General features: G+C 41.6%; 2 protein-coding genes across 4 annotated transcripts; one reads left to right on the forward strand and one right to left on the reverse strand.

The window, feature by feature from the left end:
- Positions 1-4,649: 4,649 nt before the first annotated feature.
- On the forward strand, positions 4,650-12,805 carry tpst1 (tyrosylprotein sulfotransferase 1). 3 transcript variants are annotated; one of them, XM_058080402.1, is made up of 6 exons: positions 4,650-4,803; positions 5,058-6,076; positions 7,296-7,494; positions 9,103-9,153; positions 10,831-10,903; positions 11,732-12,804. In XM_058080402.1, exons 2-5 carry the CDS (start codon positions 5,223-5,225, stop codon positions 10,864-10,866), a joined length of 1,140 nt encoding a protein of 379 aa, XP_057936385.1. In that variant the 5' UTR covers positions 4,650-4,803; positions 5,058-5,222; the 3' UTR covers positions 10,867-10,903; positions 11,732-12,804. The 3 variants fall into 3 exon arrangements, with proteins under 3 accessions (XP_057936385.1, XP_057936387.1, XP_057936386.1); XM_058080404.1 differs by lacking the exon at positions 9,103-9,153 and having other exon boundaries at positions 11,732-12,805; XM_058080403.1 differs by lacking the exons at positions 9,103-9,153; positions 10,831-10,903 and having other exon boundaries at positions 11,732-12,805.
- LOC131134789 (aldehyde dehydrogenase, dimeric NADP-preferring-like) lies at positions 12,101-20,179 on the reverse strand. The gene is made up of 10 exons (XM_058080401.1): positions 19,912-20,179; positions 19,404-19,561; positions 18,815-19,046; positions 17,910-17,995; positions 16,755-16,963; positions 16,035-16,152; positions 15,826-15,967; positions 15,590-15,756; positions 14,414-14,513; positions 12,101-14,100 (listed from the first exon to the last, which is right to left on the reverse strand). Exons 1-10 carry the CDS (start codon positions 19,994-19,996, stop codon positions 13,787-13,789), a joined length of 1,611 nt encoding a protein of 536 aa, XP_057936384.1. The 5' UTR covers positions 19,997-20,179; the 3' UTR covers positions 12,101-13,786.
- Positions 20,180-21,455: the final 1,276 nt, after the last annotated feature.

Here is a 21,455-nt window from a genome sequence, read left to right on the forward strand (position 1 = left end):
AAAATTTTAAGAGTGTACACTCTTAAAAATGCTGGGTTATTTTTTTGACTCTTAAAAATTTTTAAGAGTAATAATAATAAAACGGCAAATAAAAAAAAACTCAAGAAACCACATATAGTTGGTGGGTAGACAAATTATTTTTTTCAGATTAAAATGAACAAAGCATTATTAGAGCCCTGTAGACATGACAAAACACGACTATAGTCACATTTATACTTTTTTTTATTTACAACATATTGCGCAACTGCAGGGTCTTGAGACACATGCTAACTCGCAAACTCGAGAGCTAGCGACCTAAATGGTAGCCTTCAAGTTATTTCCTTTAAACTTAAATAGCCAAAAACTTACCACTTCCACACGGATAGGGAGGATAACTATTAACAGTTATTTAACCTTTAACATGAACATGAATCAAACGTAAATAATTTTTTCTGGGTACATGATACCATACAGCATCCATATCAAACTTGTGCGGGCCGCACTAACATTAAACTTTCATATCAAGGCGGGGGCCTCAAACTAGTGTCCTGCGGCCACATTTGGCCCGCGGACCGCATGTTTGAGACCCCTGATCTATACCATATACCATATGTGATATATGCCATATATATACCATATATATGAAGAGGTCTCAACCCCAGCGTCTGGTGTATATCTCAGATGCTATGGCTATCCTGGAATAGTAAGAGGCCATTTTTAAAACTAAAATCTTCCAGATATCAATTCCAATTGTTCTTCTTCCTTCTTGAAAGCTTTGACTTTTGTTTGTCTTTTGTTTGTTATAATGATGGTCATAAATTGTGAAGACTGGAAGATGATCACTGATGTCTTTAATTAGCAGGCCACTAGTGGTGTTGTTATCAAAGTCATTGGTGAATAAGGTTGTTTTGATCCAATCCTCAAGAATTTTTATGCTTGACTTTGGAGTTCTGTATTGACAACTTATTAACATATTTTTCTTTACTTTGTTTTTTTCTTCACAGATCTCAATGGTAATACATTCTAAAACAGGGCTCCCCAACCGCCAGGCTGGGTACCGGTCCGTGGCGCATTTGCTAACGGGCCGCACATAAATAATAACAATAATGACCGCATTCTGGCCAAATTAACTTTGGCCTGTGCCCCTTGACACACCTGTAACAATCGGGCAGTTCATCTGTGGGCAGATCTCACAGTTGAACATGGTGAGTGCTGGATTTTATGTGAAACACATAAAAGTCAGCTAATCAAACTTTGGTCTTCCGCCTGATGGTCTTCACGTCTGTCATGAATGCTGCGTTAAAAAATACATGTACAAAACTTGACAAAGAACATATAAACAATATAGACATAGCAGAGGATGGTTTCGATCCATCGACCTCTGGGTTATGGGCCCAGCACGCGTCCGCTGCGCCACTCTGCTGACACCCATTCAGACTTTCCTTTGTGTGGGATCTTTTCAGTGTCCTGGTTCAGCAAACCTCACAAGGTGACAGTTTTTTTCTGTTCAGGGCACCGTTTTAGTTAGTGTGACTGAATTTGTTTTTTTTTGTGCCATGCATTTCCCCATCTGGTCTGTAGCTCAGTTTCCTCTACATTTTATTCTATGATGCAGACGGAAAAGACACATTCAAATAAACAGTGATGCTCCTGTCACAGCACAACAATCAACATGTTAATACTCCTTAACACTTCATTTTAGGGTATGATTATTACTTATTCATGAATGAACCTTTAAGAGACAACAAGGATAGTAATATGTGTACAAGGTCACATGGTAGTGTAAGGGATGTCTGGAGGTTGGTGCAACACACCCGAGCACCTCATGAATAGCAGAGTACACATGCCGTAACAATAACGCACACACTCTAAAAAAGTAATTCAGAGTATCTGTTGACACCACTTGATTTAATACATAAATACAATGTAAAAATGTAATTAATTGATTTAGATAAACTTTCTAAGTTTCTAACTTACATGAACTTAATTTAGCATGTCATATACACTCAAATTGTATTGTTGGTAAGCTCAAAACAAAATTCAAGTTGCCATGACTTTATAAAATTATCTTGGTAACATAATTTTTCTCAAAATTAACCTTTCCATTTTAAGTTCCATCTCATACAAGACAAGACAGTGGAGGAGGCTGAAGCAACATTTCATGGTGAGTAAAGTATTTCTAATTGTTCTACTGAAGTGATGGGTTTAAATTAGTCACAGTAGACTTTCATTGAGAAAAGTACAATTTAGCTTGTTTAACCATGTGACTGCTAGCTTCTATAGCACTGTTACCACATGTTAGTTGTATTCTTCCCCTGAGCTAGTTTAGCCGTGTAACTGCTAATACCTACAGCAGCTGTTACCCAAGTGCCACAGCCACATTTTTTCTGGGAAAATAATAATAATAATAATAATATATATATATATATATATATATATAAAGTTACTGCTACTTAAAAAGATGTGTGCATTGTTATTATAATTAGACAACAGGTCTATAAGTAGACAACAAATTAAACTACTTTTAATAAAATGATTAAGTCAGTTGACTTAACAATCAGTAACAATCAGTTACAATCAGTAACTGTTACATATTATTTTGAGTTATAAACGTAAAAACTTGTCCCATGACAACAATTATTCAGTAAGCATTACTTAAAATAAGCTTTGAGTGAAGAGGAAAAGCTAATTTGTGCAATGCAATACTGTTTGTTGGTTCAAAGCAATTTCAAATTAAGTTGTCATAACTAACTATGTTAGCCAATTGTCTTTACGTCTGTCATGAATGCTGCGTTAAAATGTGAATTTAGACATTTCTGCAAATTTATTAAAGGAAATATATAGTTTCGAAATAGCAGAGGATGGTTTCGATCCATCGACCTCTGGGTTATGGGCCCAGCACGCTTCCGCTGCGCCACTCTGCTGACACAATGACCAACATATATGCGGCGTATTTTGGTGTCTGTCCTCTGGTGTCAGCGACGGTGTTTTCCGTGACGGAATGATTTGGCCGCAAGATACTGTGCTGGACACTTGTCAGATGGGTTAGCGTTACCCTGCCGGTATGTTGTTCCGATAGTAATCCTGGTCTGTGGAAATATTGTAATGAGATAGAAAATGCAGAGCCTGTATTCATTCATAATAATCATAAAAGAGTAAAATGAAAATGAAATTGGAAAAATAAAATATTAGATTGAGAACCGAGGATATTGTGATTGTTGAATCCAAGCATGTAGGGTTTAGGGAAATACGGAAGTTCAAGGAAAACAGCTTTAGATAAAAGGATTTTGTTGTTGCCACTGTTACTATTTGTATTGTTTTGTTATATTATTCTATTTTAGTTTCTTTTTATTAATTATTCATTCATTCATTTTCTACTGCTTTCCCACACGTGGGTCACAGGGGTGCTGGAGCCTATCCCAGCTGTCTTTGGGCGAGAGGCGGGGTACACCCTGGACTGGTCGCCAGCCAATCACAGGGCACATATAGACAAACAACCATTCACACTCAAATTCATACCTATGGACAATTTGGAGTCTCCAATTAACCTAGCATGTTTTTGGAATGTGGGAGGAAACCGGAGTACCCGGAGAAAACCCACGCATGCACAGGGAGAACATGCATGCAACATGTCATGAACATTTTTCTTAATTATCATTATTATAATTTTTTAGGGCTGTCAAAGTTAACGTGTTAATGTGTTAAGTTAACTATTTTGTATATATTTTTGATATCTTCCTGTATTGGCGGACGTGATAACAACTGCACGATGCAAACCAAACGAGCGGCCAGGCTTTCAACAGGACTGGTGAAATCATGCCAGTTTCAGCAAACAGGACCGACAATTGTTCCTCCTTGATCTTCTCTGTGTCAAAGATGACATCACAGCGGCCACCTCCTTCCTTTCATTTTTATAGAATTTTACCATCCACCATCTTTAATGAAGGAGCGAGCGTCTACTTCTCTGGATAGCAACTGTGAACTGCGTGATGAGGGGGCGGAGCTTAACTTGCTGGATGAGACTCCATGTGAATAATGAGAACCAGAAGTGTGCTTATATGGTCTCCAACCAATTCAGTCTTCTTAAATTGCCTTTTTTACAATTCCATTTGGCCCTGCCATTGGCTGTCCACCAGTCCAGGGTGTATCCCGCCTCTCCCCCGAAGTCAGCTGTGATAGGCTGAGGATAAGCGGCACAGAAAATGGATGGATATTACATTAGAGATTTTTTGCAAGAATTAAAGTTGAATAATTGTTTAACTATTATTTTCTGTTGGTAAATAATTATGAATCAAATTACTTTTTTGTATAATGTATGTATATTATACTGTATGTCCAGACATACTATATATTGACATAATCAGTAAATTGCAGCACTTCCTGATGTTTGCTAAGCTTAATATAAATAGTACTATGGAGTTGTAAATGTGATGTGGAAAGATAAACATTAAAGTCTCAATCTTTGCATGGAAGGCAGCAGGTGAGAATTATCACATCAAATAGATTGGGTACTTTGTTTTAACACCACAACTTAACAGATGTATTGGATTATTACTGTTATTTTTATTTTATTGTCAGGATGTTTTTTATTGTGTTTTGTGTACACGCATTAAAAGGTCATTCCAACAGGTGGCGCTAATGGTTTGCTAACCGCTAACAAATACCAACGAGGAAGAAGAACGGTGAAAAACCGACGAAGAAGACGAGAAAAACAACAACAACATGGGAAGAAGGAAGGTTTCGCTGATTTAAATGTCCGTGTTTTGTCTTCATAACCTTTTCTACAGCGTCATTAGTCAGTCGTAGACGTGTGCCTGCATTCAGGTATGTTTTGTTGCAACGTTGCTCTGCTAGCTTCTCTTGTGTGTGATGCTGGTGATGAACAAATGCAGCTTCTCCAAGCAATGACGCTTTTTATACCAAATGTGTTGAAAAATGCTTCGTTTCTGCAGGTGGTCAGGGCTTCACAAAATGAACATATGTAATCATACAAAATGTTTTTGCCGATTTGACACAATCGATCTGTTGTACATGAAATGTATCAATAAATCACCTTGGGGTGATCACTTGTCTTCCAGGGCAGGCCTCATGGAGCGGGGCTTCAAGTACCTGCTTTGCACCAGGAAACTAAGTCCAAGCTAATTTCCCAGCAAAGATGCCTAAAGAGGTTTCTTACCCTTCTCTTCCCCATCAATCACCCTAATTTATACTTTGAGGAGAGTCTGCTCCTGGCAGCTGGCAGTATGCTAGGAAAGGTGAAACACAATTTATTGATCATATGCTTGGTCATCAGTTCGGTCACTGTCTTCTACCTGGGGCACCATGCCATGGAGTGCAACCATCACATTAAGGAGCGAGACTCTGCTGCATTTTTGCCTCTCTCAGCAGTGGGTGGAAGCGTGCGAAGCGCACTACAAACAGGCCAGAATCTCAGCATGCCTTTCTTTTACACCAAAGACATGCCGCTCATCTTTATCGGTGGCGTTCCCCGCAGCGGGACCACACTCATGAGAGCGATGCTGGACGCCCACCCGGAGATCCGTTGTGGTGAAGAAACACGCGTGATCCCACGTCTGCTGGCAATGAAACAGATGTGGAGCCGTTCCGGGAGGGAAAAGATGCGCCTGGATGAGGCCGGAGTGACGGATGAGGTGCTGGACGCCGCCATGCAGGCTTTTCTGTTGGAAATCATTGTCAAACATGGCGAGCCAGCAAACTTCCTCTGCAACAAGGACCCATTTGCTCTCAAGTCGCTGTCGTACCTCGCCAAAATATTCCCCCGTGCCAAGTTTGTGCTCATGATCCGTGATGGTCGTGCTTCAGTGCACTCCATGATCTCTCGAAAGGTCACAATTGCCGGATTTGACCTGGGAAGCTTCCGGGACTGCTTGACCAAATGGAATCGGGCTGTGGAGACCATGTACACACAGTGCCTGGAGGTACCTGATAAGTGCCTACCTGTGCAATATGAACAATTAGTCCTCCACCCTGAGAAATGGATGAGGACGCTTTTGAAATTCCTTGACATTCCATGGAATGATGCCGTTCTCCACCACGAGGAGCTGATCGGGAAAGCAGGAGGAGTTTCCCTCTCAAAGTAAGTCACATGGTCATGGAACAGGTGAAAACAAGCGTGTTTTAGGCTTGAGTTGTCACACCGTTGTACAGTTTCACATAGGGCTGTAATCTATCAAGTTGGGTTGGCTAATTTGCATGAGTGGCCTTTGGTGAAGATTTTCAAAAACTCCGACTCTATGTTTGGTGTGCTCAGGTAAATCAGTGAGTCTTTGTTGAGCACCCGTGAATCAGTGAAACTTCAGTCTTGGTTGACTACCCATGAGTGAGGGAAAGTAGAGTCTTGGTAGAGCACCTGTGAGTGAGGGAAACCCGAGTGTTGCGCGAGCATCTGTGAGTCAGTGAAACTAAAGTATTGGCGGAGTACCCATGAGTGAAACTGGGTCCCTGGTTGAACACATGTGAGTCAGTGAAACTAAAGTATTGGCGGAGTACCCATGAGTGAAACTGGGTCCCTGGTCGAACACATGTGAGTCAGTGAAACTTGACTCTTGGTGGAGCAGCCGTGAGTCAGTGCAACTAGAGTACTGTTGGAGTACCCGTAAGGTAGTGAAACTGGAGTATTGGTGGCGTACCCGTGAGTCAGTGAAAATAGATTCTTTGGTGGAGTGAGTTAGTTAGTGAGTTAGTGAAACTAGAATCTAGGAAGGGGAAAGGATTAGATTAGCAGTGCCACAATTAATGACATGTTGCCGGTTTTACTGTTGACTCTAATATACATATATACAGTTACTATGATACCCATTATGTCATTGTATGGTCATGTCACCTCGTACTTCGGTACGTGACAAAAATAAAAAGATTAAACTACATTAGGAAAGCAGCAAGTGAACAAATGTAACCGTTACTGATTGTAAAAGTACTAGATGGAGGGGTAGGATTTAATAAGCTTTGCTTCTTCCTAGTCCTTTTGGACATGTGGAACTGTGAACTGATTATGGGATGCATTCAATTGTAATCTGATGCATGTTCAAATGAAATAAAACCATTACCATATATATGAAATAATTAGTCATGTTAATAAAGGAGCATTGCATAGACAATTTGTAGACGCGTTCTATATGAAAGCATTCTTAAATGACTTGTACTGTGATCTGGTCCAATATCAGAAATAAAATAACATAACCTGAAAATCCTATAAAATGTTGCTTAGCTCATGAAAACATGCTAGTGTTTAGCACTCAGTTACACAATGAGTGAATAAATTAAATTTAATTAATCACTGCATCACCTTCTTCCAGGGTGGAGAGGTCCACCGACCAGGTCATTAAGCCTGTCAACATGGAGGCCTTGTCCAAATGGGTGGGGAAGATCCCGGCTGATGTGGTGAGGGACATGGCCGTCATTGCTCCCATGTTGTCCAGATTGGGTTACGACCCTTATGCTAACCCCCCCAACTATGGCAGCCCTGACCCCAAAGTCCTGGACAACACCAGAAGGGTGAGTGCAGATGATTTCACTTCGTCGTGTTTGTCTTTTCATAAACACATTTACTTTCTACTCTCCTTTGAGGTGCTAGGAAAAGTACATTCAAGTTCAGTAGATCCTAGTACATTCTGCGAGCTTGACATTGATGAGCTCCACAAATTTTGGATCAACATTTTCAAGAAAAGTGACAGTTGTATTTAGGACTGCATGATAATTCTAATGAGATTATGAGGGAAATAGGATGTTAAATCTGATAACTGATCATTAAAAAAAGAGATCACCTGTACATATTGTGCGGGTGAGCAAATCAAGCACTCCTTTTTTCTACTGTGACGTCAACAACCTGTTATACTTTTCCCCGAGATCACTTGTAAACCAACATTGTCTTTTTGCAGAAGACATTTTACATGCTGCTGATGGGACACAAAAAAACATTTATTGCAAATAAATATTAAAGTAAAATAGGCTGTTCATCAGCTGATCAGAGGTTGAAGAGCACAGCCCTTAAAAAGCAAAATGAGGGTAAAAATGTGGACTGAATGTGATTTAGTGTCAGGTATTCACACTGTCATGATCTATTGATGGCAAAGGCAAAAAAGGTTTTTCTCTTTGAACATGGTTGGATTGTTGAGCTGCATAATCAAGGCCTCTTGTCAATACGTCCCTTATTATGACCCCCCTGTGCCTGACATACACATGATGCACACATACATCTCATCTGTATGCATGCACAGGACAAAAAAAAACCTTTACTAGTTGTCGTGCTGCAGCATATTTGCACTTCTTCGTAACAGTGTGGAAACATATTCCATCCCTAACAAAGTATTGTGTATCACCGTACTGTTGAGACAGGGTAGGACAAAATGAATTCTGCTTCTTCCTACTCCTTTTCGGACATGTTGAATTGTGCAAACACGTGATGTTCCTCAGCGTGATGTTGCATGTTCCAAATAAAGCATGACCATGACCATTGGCCAAGACCAAGGTTCCAAAGGTGCAATAAAGTTCATCTAATCTAATCTAATCAAATCCGTGTAGTGGTGAGCAGGCATTGACTACACTCTGGATGATAAATCTTATTATATATCAATCACCGTGACAACACATTGTAAGGGCATTCTACTCCAGAACAATACCAGTGAAACATGGAATAATATACCCTATTTTACAGGCTGCTATTTATAGTGCAGATTATAAGTGGCATCAGCCGAACAATGTGTAATGAAGAGTATAACATGATTAAAACATTGACTAAAACATTTTGAAGCGATTAATCACATTGTTCAAATTAATTAATCATGATTAATCACAATGTTTCACTGTCTGAAATATGGCCATTTTTACTGTTAACCAAACAACACGCTAACCAGGGTGGACGTTAACCGAGACACCGCTGTATTTAGGATGGAGCTATCCTCAGAACCTGCTTTTCAGTCATATTCAACATCTATATTTCAACATCAAAACCGCACTGTAAAGCACACTGTAACGTTCTCAAAAAACAATGATGCACCTCATAATGTTGTTGTTCTACTTCGCTCCGCTTGATTGACTGGCCATATCATAATCTATTGGTGCAGTGGACCTAAAGCCTCTGAAGATGATGCTCTGTTTTTCTAGGTATTTAAAGGTGAATTTCAACTTCCAGATTTCCTCAGAGGAAAATCCCAGGTATTGTACAAATCATGCCTGTTGCTCAATTTTTTTTAAGGAACTTATTTACAAAGTGTTGTGCATCTTTTTCCTGGTACAACTGAATATCAAGTATCTAACGTCATTTATATTTAGAGTTTTTTCTGTTGTTTTTTTTTTTAATTAAAAGAATGCAAAACATGTTATGAATGAAAAATCACTCTGTACTGTTGTGGGGTGTTACCATATTTGAATTATTGTGTGGAGGTATGGGTAAATAACTATAAAACCACACTTATATAAAAATATATAGAAATGAGTACATTAAAGGCAGCTGTTGTTGAAATTCACTCACCTGGTACATTCTCAAGCAGATACATTTATGCACAACAACCACCTGCTACCTGCTACCCAACAATGCACAACCTTTTTCTTTAGCCGGGAAAAATAAAATTGAAAAAATTTGCACTTGGCGTGTATGATTATTATCAAGCCGATATTAGGGAACTAATCATTTAAAGAAACACTCCAGATGAGTCGAAATGACCTGTACTGTGAGGGTGAGCAAATCAAGCGCTCCTTTATTCTCCCGCCTGTCTAAACATCCTCAGAGCTCACTTGCAAACAAACATTCACTTTGAAGAGAAACACATTTCACGTGTGTTTTGGAAAAAAAATGGTATCATCCTAAGTAGGAAATAGAATGCCTGAAGAAAATACATAACTGCTACTCCATAGCATGCACCTTCATGCATGGGGGTTAGCCTACACACCCATTCTTCTGGCATGGTTTGTCGCACCCATGCTGGATAACTAGACTAGACTAATCACTAGGCTAGATAGCTAGACTGTTTGAAGGGACCTCCTGGTGCTCCCTTGTCCTGGGAGGAGGAGCTTTCATCAAAGAATGACCTCCTCTTACACTATTTTTAACCCCAGGTCACAGATAGCCTTCTGCTGTGCCCACTAACCTTGAAGGGACAAAAGTTTAAGCTCTACAAAAGGCCACAAAGTAATTCACATAATGTGTAACATATGTTATACCTGTGAAATATACATTTTTCCATCACACGTGCTAGTTGACCAAAAACCTGATCAGCCACCTGAAACGCCAGCAAAGCTCCGACCCTTGGGGCGTAGTGTGCCACAGCCTTTGAAAAGTGCAAAAGGTTTGCCAGAGATGTCTGGCTTCATACTGGCTGCTCGGAGCGTGTGCCCGAATACAGTGCACCTTGCTGGGACATGCCAGGTGGCTCCACCCACTATATACTCCTCCCTAGCAGCGCAGTTATTAGCTTTAGGGGGTAATCACTTTTTCACACAGGGCCATATAGGTTTGGACTTTTTTCTCCATTAATTATAAAAAGTTTTATTTAAATCCTGCATTTTTGTGTTACCACCAGCTATTTCAATTTGTTTGATCTGAAACATTTGTGACAAACATGTAAAAAAAAAAAAATGAAATCAGGAAGGGGTCAAAGGCTTTTTCACACCACTGTATGTACAGAAGACTTAAATGTGTAAGTACGGAACTCTGGCAGTCTGTGTACGCAAAACCTCCAGATAGACCTTTGCAATGTTGGAGCCAACAAAACCCACTCACATGCTCATTCTAAGAACTACAGTTCTGAGTGCATGTACTTTTTTATTACAAGGAAAAAAAAACACTGTTTTAGCTAACCGGGCTAAAACTAGTATTTTTGACTGCCCATACAGATCCAGAGGTCTGCAGAAAGAGTGCATCCTACTTAAGACCAGTGACTTTTCCATCACTTCTACATACGCACAGGTATAACATCTCTGCACAAAAAATATATGCATGACCACTTACTACATTAGTCCAGAACACCTAGTTCTGGACGTCTTTAACAACCAAGACGTCTTGCTAGTCTTGAAGACCTCTTGCTAGTCTTAAAAATCCATGACCAGTTACTAGTCTTGGAAAAACCATGAGCATTTACCACAGTAGTCTAGAACAGGGGTGGGCAAACTACGGCCCGGGGGCCACATGCGGCCCACTAAGCGGTTGAATCCGGCCCGCCAGTTGCTTTCTATAGTAATGGTCATGGTTTTATTTCATTTGATTACAATTTATTATTTATTATTATTTATTTATTATTGCATCAGATTACAATTGAATGCATCACATAATCAGTTCACAGTTCCACATGTCCAAAAGGAGTAGGAAGAAGCAAAGCTTATTAAATCCTACTCCTCCATCTGGTACTTTTACAATCAGTAACTGTTACATTTGTTCACTTCCTGCTTTCCATAATACAGTTTAAGTTTTTTTTGTTGTTTTTTTAATAATGTACCTCGTACAGAAGTGATGTGACTCTACAATGACATAATAATTTGATCACTTCCTGCTTTCCTAATATGGTGTAAGGTTTTTTTTGTCATGTACCGAAGTACGAGGTGATATGACCATACAATGACATAATGGGTAGCATAGTAACTGTCAATATAATGATTTATTGTATTTATTAGTGATTATTTCACATATGTGTATAATTCCATGTCCACACATGGGGACACATTGTACTTTGTAATACTAAAGTAATGAAAAGTCTTTATATGTGACTGAATATTTTCATTGTCTTTGTCTTTGCCTCAGGGAAGGACTTGGTGCAGTGAGAAGAATACCAGAGTCATCTTCTCATGTATAATATATATATATATATATTCTTGATATCACACAGCTCTCATCTGCCAGCCCTCAAGTGTTACAGTATGTATACTTCTGAAGAACTAAACATGTCTGCCCCATTGTTATGGTATTCAGAAAGAACCGCAATACAGTGCCACCACAATAATTCTAGCAGTGATAACCTTATCATACGTTCATTAAGCATGCCACTAAACTCATCTCATGTAAATATACACTTTTCCCTTGCAGTATTACCATAAAATGTTTTTTTCCACAATGAAGAATGGAACTGTTGTAGATCTCTTCATCATGGTCAGTATCATCACCATATTCTTTTCTTTAGAACGCACATGCAGAGGAAGTAACACAAAGCTCATGATGTCATCAAAGTTTGTCATTGCTGTCTGAGTGACAATATCCATACGTGATATTGTGTATTGTAACATATACCAGACAATATATTGCAGTATTGATTTCCTGTCCTGCCTCGACGGCCAATGACTGTTTTTGTGTCACTATATGATACAAATCCTCCTGATTTGTTGCAAGATTGTTTAAAAGAAAGTCAAGTAAGAACAATAATGAAGTCAAACATTTCATAGTGTGCGGGTACTTAACACAAAATGTTACTTTAATTACGATGGTTGGCAGAAATGATGAGCTACTGTCAACAAGCTGACTGTTCTTCAACCAGCCTTGCTTTTCTTTTACAGTAGTGAAGATTGGAATGACATTCACACATGGCAAATTGTCCAAAACATTCATGTTTGATGTGCTAAATGAAGTAACTTATCATGAACCACACACCTCGTATGGCTCTACTTATGCATGTGAGCTGTCCACATCTGAAAAACATCAAGACCGACCTACGATCACGTTTGGCAGATAGAAGCCTCAACGCTTGTGTGAAGTCTAACCTCACCACATATCCACCAATACTGCAATCCAGCAGACTGCAAAACCATCAGCAAAACTACCATCACATTCATGGAAAAAGTCTTTTATTTATTGATTAGCTTCAGTTTACCAACAGTATTAAAAAGAATACATGCAAAGACTTACTAAATTCGAAAATTGTTGGTCTTGCCCATTTAGTTTTTTTCAGTGTTAAAAAAAAATTACGTGGCTCTCAAGGAAATACATTTTTTTTAAATGTGGCTTTCATGGCTGTCTCAGCCTATAGAATATCCTATAGAATAGGATATTAAGCTGTAAAGTTTATGTTCCTTGTATTACATACAAGCCTCATACGCTAGAATAGGATATTAGGCTATAGAGTTTGTCTTCCTTGTATTGCATACCCCTGCTAAGCCCTACACTATAGGATAAGCCTTATACTATAGGATAGGAGATTAGGCTATAGAGTTTGTCTTCCTTGTATTACATACTCCTGCTAAGCCCTACACTATAGGATAGGATATTAGGCTATAGGGTTTGTGTTCCTTATATTGCATACTCTTGCTAAGCCTTATACTATAGGATAGGATATTAGGCTATAGAGTTTGTGTTCCTTGTATTGCATCTTCTTGCTAAGCCTTATACTATATAGGATAGGATATTAGGTTATAGAGTTTGTGTTCCTTGTATTGCATCTTCTTGCTAAGGCTTATACTATAGGATAGGATATTAGGCTATAGAGTTTGTATTCCTTGTATTGCATCCTCCTGCTAAGCCTTATACTATAGGATAGGATATTAGGCTATAGAGTTTGTGTTCCGTGTATTGCATACTCTTGCTAAGCCTTATACTATAGGATAGGATATTAGGCTATAGAGTTTGTGCTCCTTGTATTCCATACTCTTGCTAAGTTCAATGAGGCTGTGAATACTTGGGAACATTCCATTCTTTCTTTTTGATTCATTTTGCAAACATCTTCCATGTTGTGTTTAGAAGTTTTTAGGGAAAAAGGGATGTATTCCATTTTGGAATAAGTCTGTAACGTAACAAAAAGTGTTGCATTTAATGACACAGGAAAAAGTGGGGAATACATAATTACATGAAATGTCCCGTGGGCGTGACTGTCTAGTTATAAAAGCCCCTCCAGTACCAGCAGGTACAATTCAAGCCTGCGGCGATGAGCAGGATGACGACCAGCGTGACGAGCAGGCCGACAGCGATGACGGTGGCCGTGACGGCCCAGACGTACGTCTTCTTGGAAAGGTCGATCAAGGGCGACTTGAGAGCCATGCGGGCTCTGCTCGCACGCTGGCGATCCTGAGGCGGGTAACGGGAGAGGTTGACACTTTCCATGGCGAGGGATCGCAGGAGACACGCCCTGTGGTGGCTCAGCTGCTCAAAGGTATGCTTTCCGTGATACGAGCCCATGCCACTCTGACCTGAAATAAACATTTCCATTTTTTACTATAACATGTTGTTGCATCATTGGCCAGATAAACTGGATATGCTGGCAATGAATACTTTCTAATGCTGTCTGTAAGTAATGTGCAAATATAATTATATGATGAGGAATTTGTTATTCAGACAGCAGTGTTGTTTCATAGGACACTAATTATGTCTAGATGGAGATTGTAGTCAGCCACTGACTAACTAAATACACACGTATGATTGTAATTCATTTGTCAATACAAAAATAATGTTTTGTGATTAAAAATATACAGAGGATAAGTACGTATGTATATGGTATCTTACCAACACCACCAAAAGGTAGTGAGCTGAGTGTGTAGTGCATCATCACATCGTTGACTGTCACACCTCCGCTGGTGGTTTCCTCAATCATCTTTTTTATCACCTTGAAGAAAACAAGTGTGGTGTGATAGTGCCCCCCATATTGTCATTCGCACCAAAACAATAATGCTACATTTTTTGAATCAATCTTTGATAAATTGTAGAACCTTGTAGAAACGTATCCTGTATTTTTTTCCCCAAGTGCTGTCACCATTTTTGCACAAATGCCGAAAATGGTCTCGCAACGATAAATAATTGTTAAAAAACTTCCTGGAGCCAAACGGTGATCACCCCCAAATTGTAAATATTTCTTCCATATCCCATGTCCCACAATTCCTGAAAAAATCATCCAAATCCATTCAGAACTTGTCAAGTTATTTTGAACACAAACAGATAAATGCCAGCAAAAATACAACCTCCAGCCTACCTGATTTACCAAGCACATCTCTACTCAATCAGTGTGGCCATTTTGTGATCATTTGACATTATATAAAGTCTGAATTCAACACATACTACAAATAATTTTTCACCCTTTGGTGAGCTACTGAAAATCAGATGGTGACATAGAAGACACCTGTGATGTCTTTTGGTTCATTCAACATCCACACACAGAGGACAAGGCATCATTAGTATCACAACAAGACAGCAAAACTGCTCAGTGACACTTTAAATAGTTTGTACATTCCCCATAGCCACTTCCCCGTGGGACAAAAACAAGCTCCATACTAAACACATTGCCTGTTTGTTTCAAAAACAAAATGTTACTGTGGTAAAAAGTCACATTTGGAGTCCCAATTAAATCCCGTTCTCGATCAGCTCCAAATGTGAGGTGTCTGGCGGACATCATCATCATCATCACCGCCACCCCGATCCCTCACCAGCAATTCTATGTGACGCAGTACACATGTATGGTTTGCCGCCACATGCTGCTTGATTTTTGTGATTAGATTTGAAAGGCATTTATAGGCATATGTCAATCACATGTTTTTACAGAAATCGTCCAATGCGAATTGGTGGCACATTAATCGGAGCATCCCTACTAAAAATCAAATCATGTTAGTGACATATAGATTATGGGGTTACTGCCCCACCAGTAAGTGATTCCCCCCACTGCCGAAGTTCAAGGTGCTTCAATCTCACCTTCTTGTCATTGGAGAAGATGTATAGCGCCAGGGGCTTTTCTCTCTCGTTGACAAAGTTAATGGCTTCCTCCAAGCCGCTCACAGTCACGATGGGCAGCACAGGACCAAAGATTTCTTCCTGCATCAGCCGGGAATGAGGGGGCACATCCTTCAGCACGGTGGGGGCTGTGTGAGCAAAGAACAGCATTCAGCTAAGTCCGCACGGCCACGTACTCGCAACCAGTACGCTCCTACCGATATAGCGCTCCGACGCGTCACACTGGCCACCTAACACGGGGGCATAGCCCTCCATCAGGGCCACCACCCTGTTGAAGTGTTTCTGGTTCACCATGCGACCGTAGTCGGGTGATGACTTGGGATCAGGGCCGTAAAACTCCTGTGGGGGATCAAAGGTGTTCCACCAACCTCACCTGTTCAGGAAGTTGATTCAGGAAGTACCTTACCATCAGGGTTTGCCGGATGCTTTCTACCACGCGGCCTTGAACACATGGCTCACAAAGGATGTAGTCTGGAGCGATGCACGTCTGGCCGCAGTTGATAAATTTTCCCCAGGTAATACGACTAAAAAGAGAAAAAGAACAAAAGTCATCAGTGGAAAGCCATCCATGCAGACAAAGGCTGGTTCCCTTTGAGGTCCCTCGGTTTTTGTGACTTAATGATTATATGAGTAGATTGCCTTTTTTTTGTTTCATTGTACTTTCATTGCACATTTCTCATCATATCATTATATTGCACATTACTTACAGACAGAAAAATATACAAAAAAGCGTCTGGTATGCTCCATGAATTATTGCAGCCACCAGGTGTCGCCCCCACCCCACTTTATCCTACAGGCAGCCCAAGTTCAATGATATACTGTATATACAGTATATTCCATATACACCTTGCAGGACTGGCCCGACTATGAAAATGATTTCTACTGCTAGTGTTACAGTTAGCCATGTGCGGATCAATACTGTATAAGTATCGATTCTCCAATCGATCCGCACATGGCTAACTATGTTTGTCGGTATGTGACCTGCTGTTGGCTGGTGACCAGCCCACGGTGTGCAGCTGGGATAGGCTCCACCCATGACCCTAGTGAGGATAAGCGGCATAGAAAACTCCAGGAAGTGTCTCCAGGAAGTAAAAAGGTTACTTGTGAAGTGGTGGTGGATGGTTACCGGCAGGCGACTCTGATGTGACAGTTCTTGTCAATGTAGCAAGGACTCTTCCCCCCCAGCTCCAGCGTCACCGGGGTGAGGTGTCGAGATGCAGCCTCCATCACCACTTTGCCCACCACGCTGCTTCCCGTGTAGAAGATATGGTCAAATCTGTGCTTCAGCAACTCCTGGGTTTCTGCCACGCCACCCGTTACCACCGGGTACAGATCCTGCACATCACACGGACATCTTGCTACACTTGGGCATTCATTTGTCACAATTCACTCAAATCGACCGGTAAATGAGTCATTCGTTTTTAACACTGCACACCCGTTTTAAGTCAAATGCTGGTGGATACAACACTAGTTTATTTCTACCGCATATTCCTGTCAAATATTACTAATTGCCATGAAAGATGCGTGCTGACATTTTCTGTGTAGTACAGTAAATTGAAGATTGACTGTACATCATTAAAAGAGACTTATTAGCATTTTTGCTGTTGTGACAAATACGACAAAGCTTAAACACCTGATAGTCATATTTTCAATTTCAATTTAATTGAAGAAATATGGTAAGAAGAGCTAAATTGCAATATTTGTCCCCTTGTTAAAGCACTACAACTATTCAATGGATTTAAAATGTGATACACTACCGCTCAAAAGTTCGGAATCACTTGCAAATTTTGTTATTTTCCAAATTTTCATGCATTTCAAAAACATATTAAAATTAATCAGATGGTTTTCAAAGAACAATCTACATTTTTGCATAGAGGCCAACTATCAACAACAGTTCGTCCTCTGCATCAATCTCCTGGTAAAAAGCGTAAACTACTTTGCAGATTTGACCTGAAAACGTATCTGTGTGGCTCGCCCCTGGCTCCCTACTTACTGACCATTAACTGTACAAAGCATAAATAAGGTTAAGACGTATTTCCTTCTTTTGCCCTCTTAAAGGCAGTAGCAGCACCTGGCCCTTGCCTTGAGGGCGGCATCTGGTGGCGATCTGATTCATATACCTTTAGACATGCAGACTTGACAGAACATGGTGGACAATGATATCATTCAATGTCAAAGCGGCCTTTAGGTTTTCTATGTTCTATTTGCATGGATAAAAACACGCAGCAGTGGGTCTGACTGTAGGTCATGTGGATGTGAGCAACAATAGCAGTGATCAGACCTTGTCCAGATAGCGAGGCAGCAGGGTCTCGAGGAGAAGAGATGAGCAACCGCTTATCTCTGACGGCTTCACCACGGCTGCATTGCCTGCAGAGACACAGGAGTCGCTTCACAGGACAAGATCACCACACACGTGAAGACATCTCATAGTTTTCTATCTGATGAATTGGACATCGAGGAACCGACAAGAACATTCAAACCTGCAGGGGTGGAATGAGACAAAAAGTCCCAAACCTGCACCTTCTGCACTGCTGGGGCATGCATGTACCATGGCACTGTTGAAGAGACTAATTGCACCATTTTATTCCATAACTGGTGACAGAGTGTCCGCCTAACTTGATGCTGTAGGTATGCAGGACCCCTTGCATACAATCACCCCCCACCCATGCACCAAGGATCGTGGAACCCTATGAACGCCGCTTGTTCTGCATGCCGTGATAAGCGGCTCTGACACTGCAAACTGGCTCACTCTGCTGTGTTTTGTTCCCAGGAGTTATCTACCGAAGTTACCAAGGCAAGGCACGGCTATTAATAAATAAACAGCCATCCATCGCCCCATTGTTGATCGGTCCACTGGGAAAACTCACAGTAACCCCAATGGCCAGTTCGCCCCTGCTTGGCAGAAAGCAAGAGAATGAAGTGAATGACACAGAAGATGCTAAAGGCATAGTTAGCACACTCTGGGATTGGTTCTCAAAGCTCATATAGAAAAGAAGTATCCAATGGACATCATAATCAAACCAGATACCTGACTCCTCTATTCACCATTACCAAAGTGGTGGTGACTCTGAAATCTCCTAGAAGCCATAAATGCAGCACTGCTGTACAATACCTACTGCAACCATCACAGACACAAACCTAATTAACTAGATGCAGATACAGCAATGGTGTATTTCTTCATCGTACCTGCAGCAATGGCTCCCACCAGGGGTATCAGCGTCACGGCCCATGGGTAATTCCAGGCCCCGATGATGAGCACCAGGCCCAATGGCTCTGGGCGGATGTAAGCCTCGTCCGAGACTGTGAGAAGAGTCTTCTCCACCGACCGAGGCGACGCCCACTCTGCCAGTTTGTCCAGCGCCAGGTTAATCTCGTTTTCGATCCCGATCAGCTCCAAAAGTGAGGTGTCGTACTGGCTCTGGAGGACATCATCATCATCATCACCCCGATCCCTCCCCGGGAAATATGAGGTAGAAGTGCATAATAACATAATAACTAAGTTTACTTTTATAGTTCCAGAACAGACTACATAGGGATATACTGTATGTACTGTAGGTGAAATACTACTAATTAGAATATCATTTCATGACAACTTTTCAAATGAGTCTAATAAGTTATCCTGGCTTATGAAACACACATGATTAAAGTAGAGATGGGCCAATCTCTACTTTAATTCATGAATAGTGTGGATTAATACACTGTGTGTATTAAAAATATAATTCTAGAGGTGGAATGGCCCAGAAAGACGGTAGCAAAGATGACATGCCAGACTCACCCTGTTGATGTCCTGTTTGAGAGCCGTGGTGATCTCAGCCTCGCGTTCAGTGATCATCCTCTGCAGAGCCTGGAGCTGCTGCAGCCTGAAGTCAAGAGGGCGACTTCTGCCGCTCACAAAGGCCTCCTTGGCTCGCTGTATGACCTCCCACTCCATCGCTTCCAAGGAGACAGAAAAAGATGGATGGAGCGGTTGGCCAGTGCAGCTTACATGTGTTGCTATGGTAACTGCTACGGTATCAATATACACATGCTAGATATCCACGGAACTGCAAGAAGGTAAAAGCTAAAAGCTCTCCTCAACCAGTTTTACAGAAACAGAAGACAATTGAAAGCACCAGTACTTAAATGGGCAAAACCAACAAGGAGTCTGGAAGCAGCATATTAGTGATGGGGAACTCATTTTATGACTCACTCAACAAATGCAAGAAAATGGAGCAAACTTAAAAAAAGGCAAAAAACATCAAATACCATGGCCAAATACCATCAAAGTATTACTTCAGCCTTACCTGTGAAAAATAATCCTGTGAGATGGTGGACTGTAAACCGGTTGCTACAATTCCATGCACAACATGAATTAGGCATCTCGCCCATTCTATTGCCACATCCAATATGGCGGTGATGTCCACATATGATTCACATTCAGGCGGTGTCTACGTCACCCGAGAAACTCGCACAACAATTCCACCCATCAGATTTAATAAACCTGTGAGCACGTCAGGTTCATGCTCTCTCATCGACACCGAGTCTAGGTGAGCAACGGCAGTTAGCGACGAGTCTAGGTGAGCAACGGCAGTTAGCGACGAGTCCAGGTGAGTAACGGCAGCTAGCGGCGAGTCTAGGTGAGCAACGGCAGTTAGCGACGAGTCTAGGTGAGCAACGGCAGTTAGCGACGAGTCCAGGTGAGTAACGGCAGCTAGCGGCGAGTCTAGGTGAGCAACGGCAGTTAGCGGTGAGTCTCAGAGAGTAACGGCAGTTAGCGGCGAGTCTAGGTGAGCAACGGCAGTTAGCGACGAGTCTAGGGGAGTAATGGCAGCTAGCGACGAGTCTAGGTGAGTAACGGCAGTTAGAGGCGAGTCTAGGTGAGCAACGGCAGTTAGCGACGAGTCTAGGTGAGCAACGGCAGTTAGCGGCGAGTCTAGGTGAGTAACGGCAGTTAGCAACGAGTCTAAGTGAGTAACGGCAGTTAGCAGTGAGTGTAGGTGAGTAACGACAGTTAGTGACGAGTCTCGGTGAGTAACAGCAGTTAGCGGCGTTTCTGGGACAGTAACGGGAGTTAGCAGCGAGTCTAGGTGAGCAACGGCAGTTAGCGGTGAGTCTCAGAGAGTAACAGCAGTTAGCGGCGAGTCTAGGTGAGCAACGGCAGTTAGCAACGAGTCTAAGTGAGTAAGGGCAGTTAGCAGTGAGTGTAGGTGAGTAACGACAGTTAGTGACGAGTCTAGGTGAGTAACAGCAGTTAGCGGCGTTTCTGGGACAGTAACGGGAGTTAGCAGCGAGTCTAGGTGAGTAACGGCAGTTAGCGACGAGTCTAGGTGAGTAACGGCACTTAGCGACGAGTCTAGGTGAGCAACGGCAGTTAGCGGCAAGTCTAGGTGAGTAACGGCAGTTAGCAACGAGTCTAAGTGAGTAAGGGCAGTTAGCAGTGAGTGTAGGTGAGTAACGACAGTTAGTGACGAGTCTAGGTGAGTAACAGCAGTTAGCGGCGTTGCTGGGACAGTAACGGGAGTTAGCAGCGAGTCTAGGTGAGGAACGGCAGTTAGCGACGAGTCCAGGTGAGTAACGGCAGTTAGCGGCGAGTCTAGGTGAGTAACGGCAGTTAGCGGTGCGTCTCAGAGAGTAACGGCAGTTAGCGACGAGTCTAGGTGAGCAACGGCAGTTAGCGGCGAGTCTAGGTGAGTAACGGCAGTTAGCGGCGAGTCTAGGTGAGTAACGGCAGTTAGCAACGAGTCTAAGTGAGTAACGGCAGTTAGCAGTGAGTGTAGGTGAGTAACGACAGTTAGTGACGAGTCTCGGTGAGTAACAGCAGTTAGCGGCGTTTCTGGGACAGTAACGG

The sequence above is a fragment of the Doryrhamphus excisus genome, chromosome 8 (assembly GCF_030265055.1).
Source record: "Doryrhamphus excisus isolate RoL2022-K1 chromosome 8, RoL_Dexc_1.0, whole genome shotgun sequence".
Lineage (NCBI taxonomy): Eukaryota > Metazoa > Chordata > Actinopteri > Syngnathiformes > Syngnathidae > Doryrhamphus > Doryrhamphus excisus.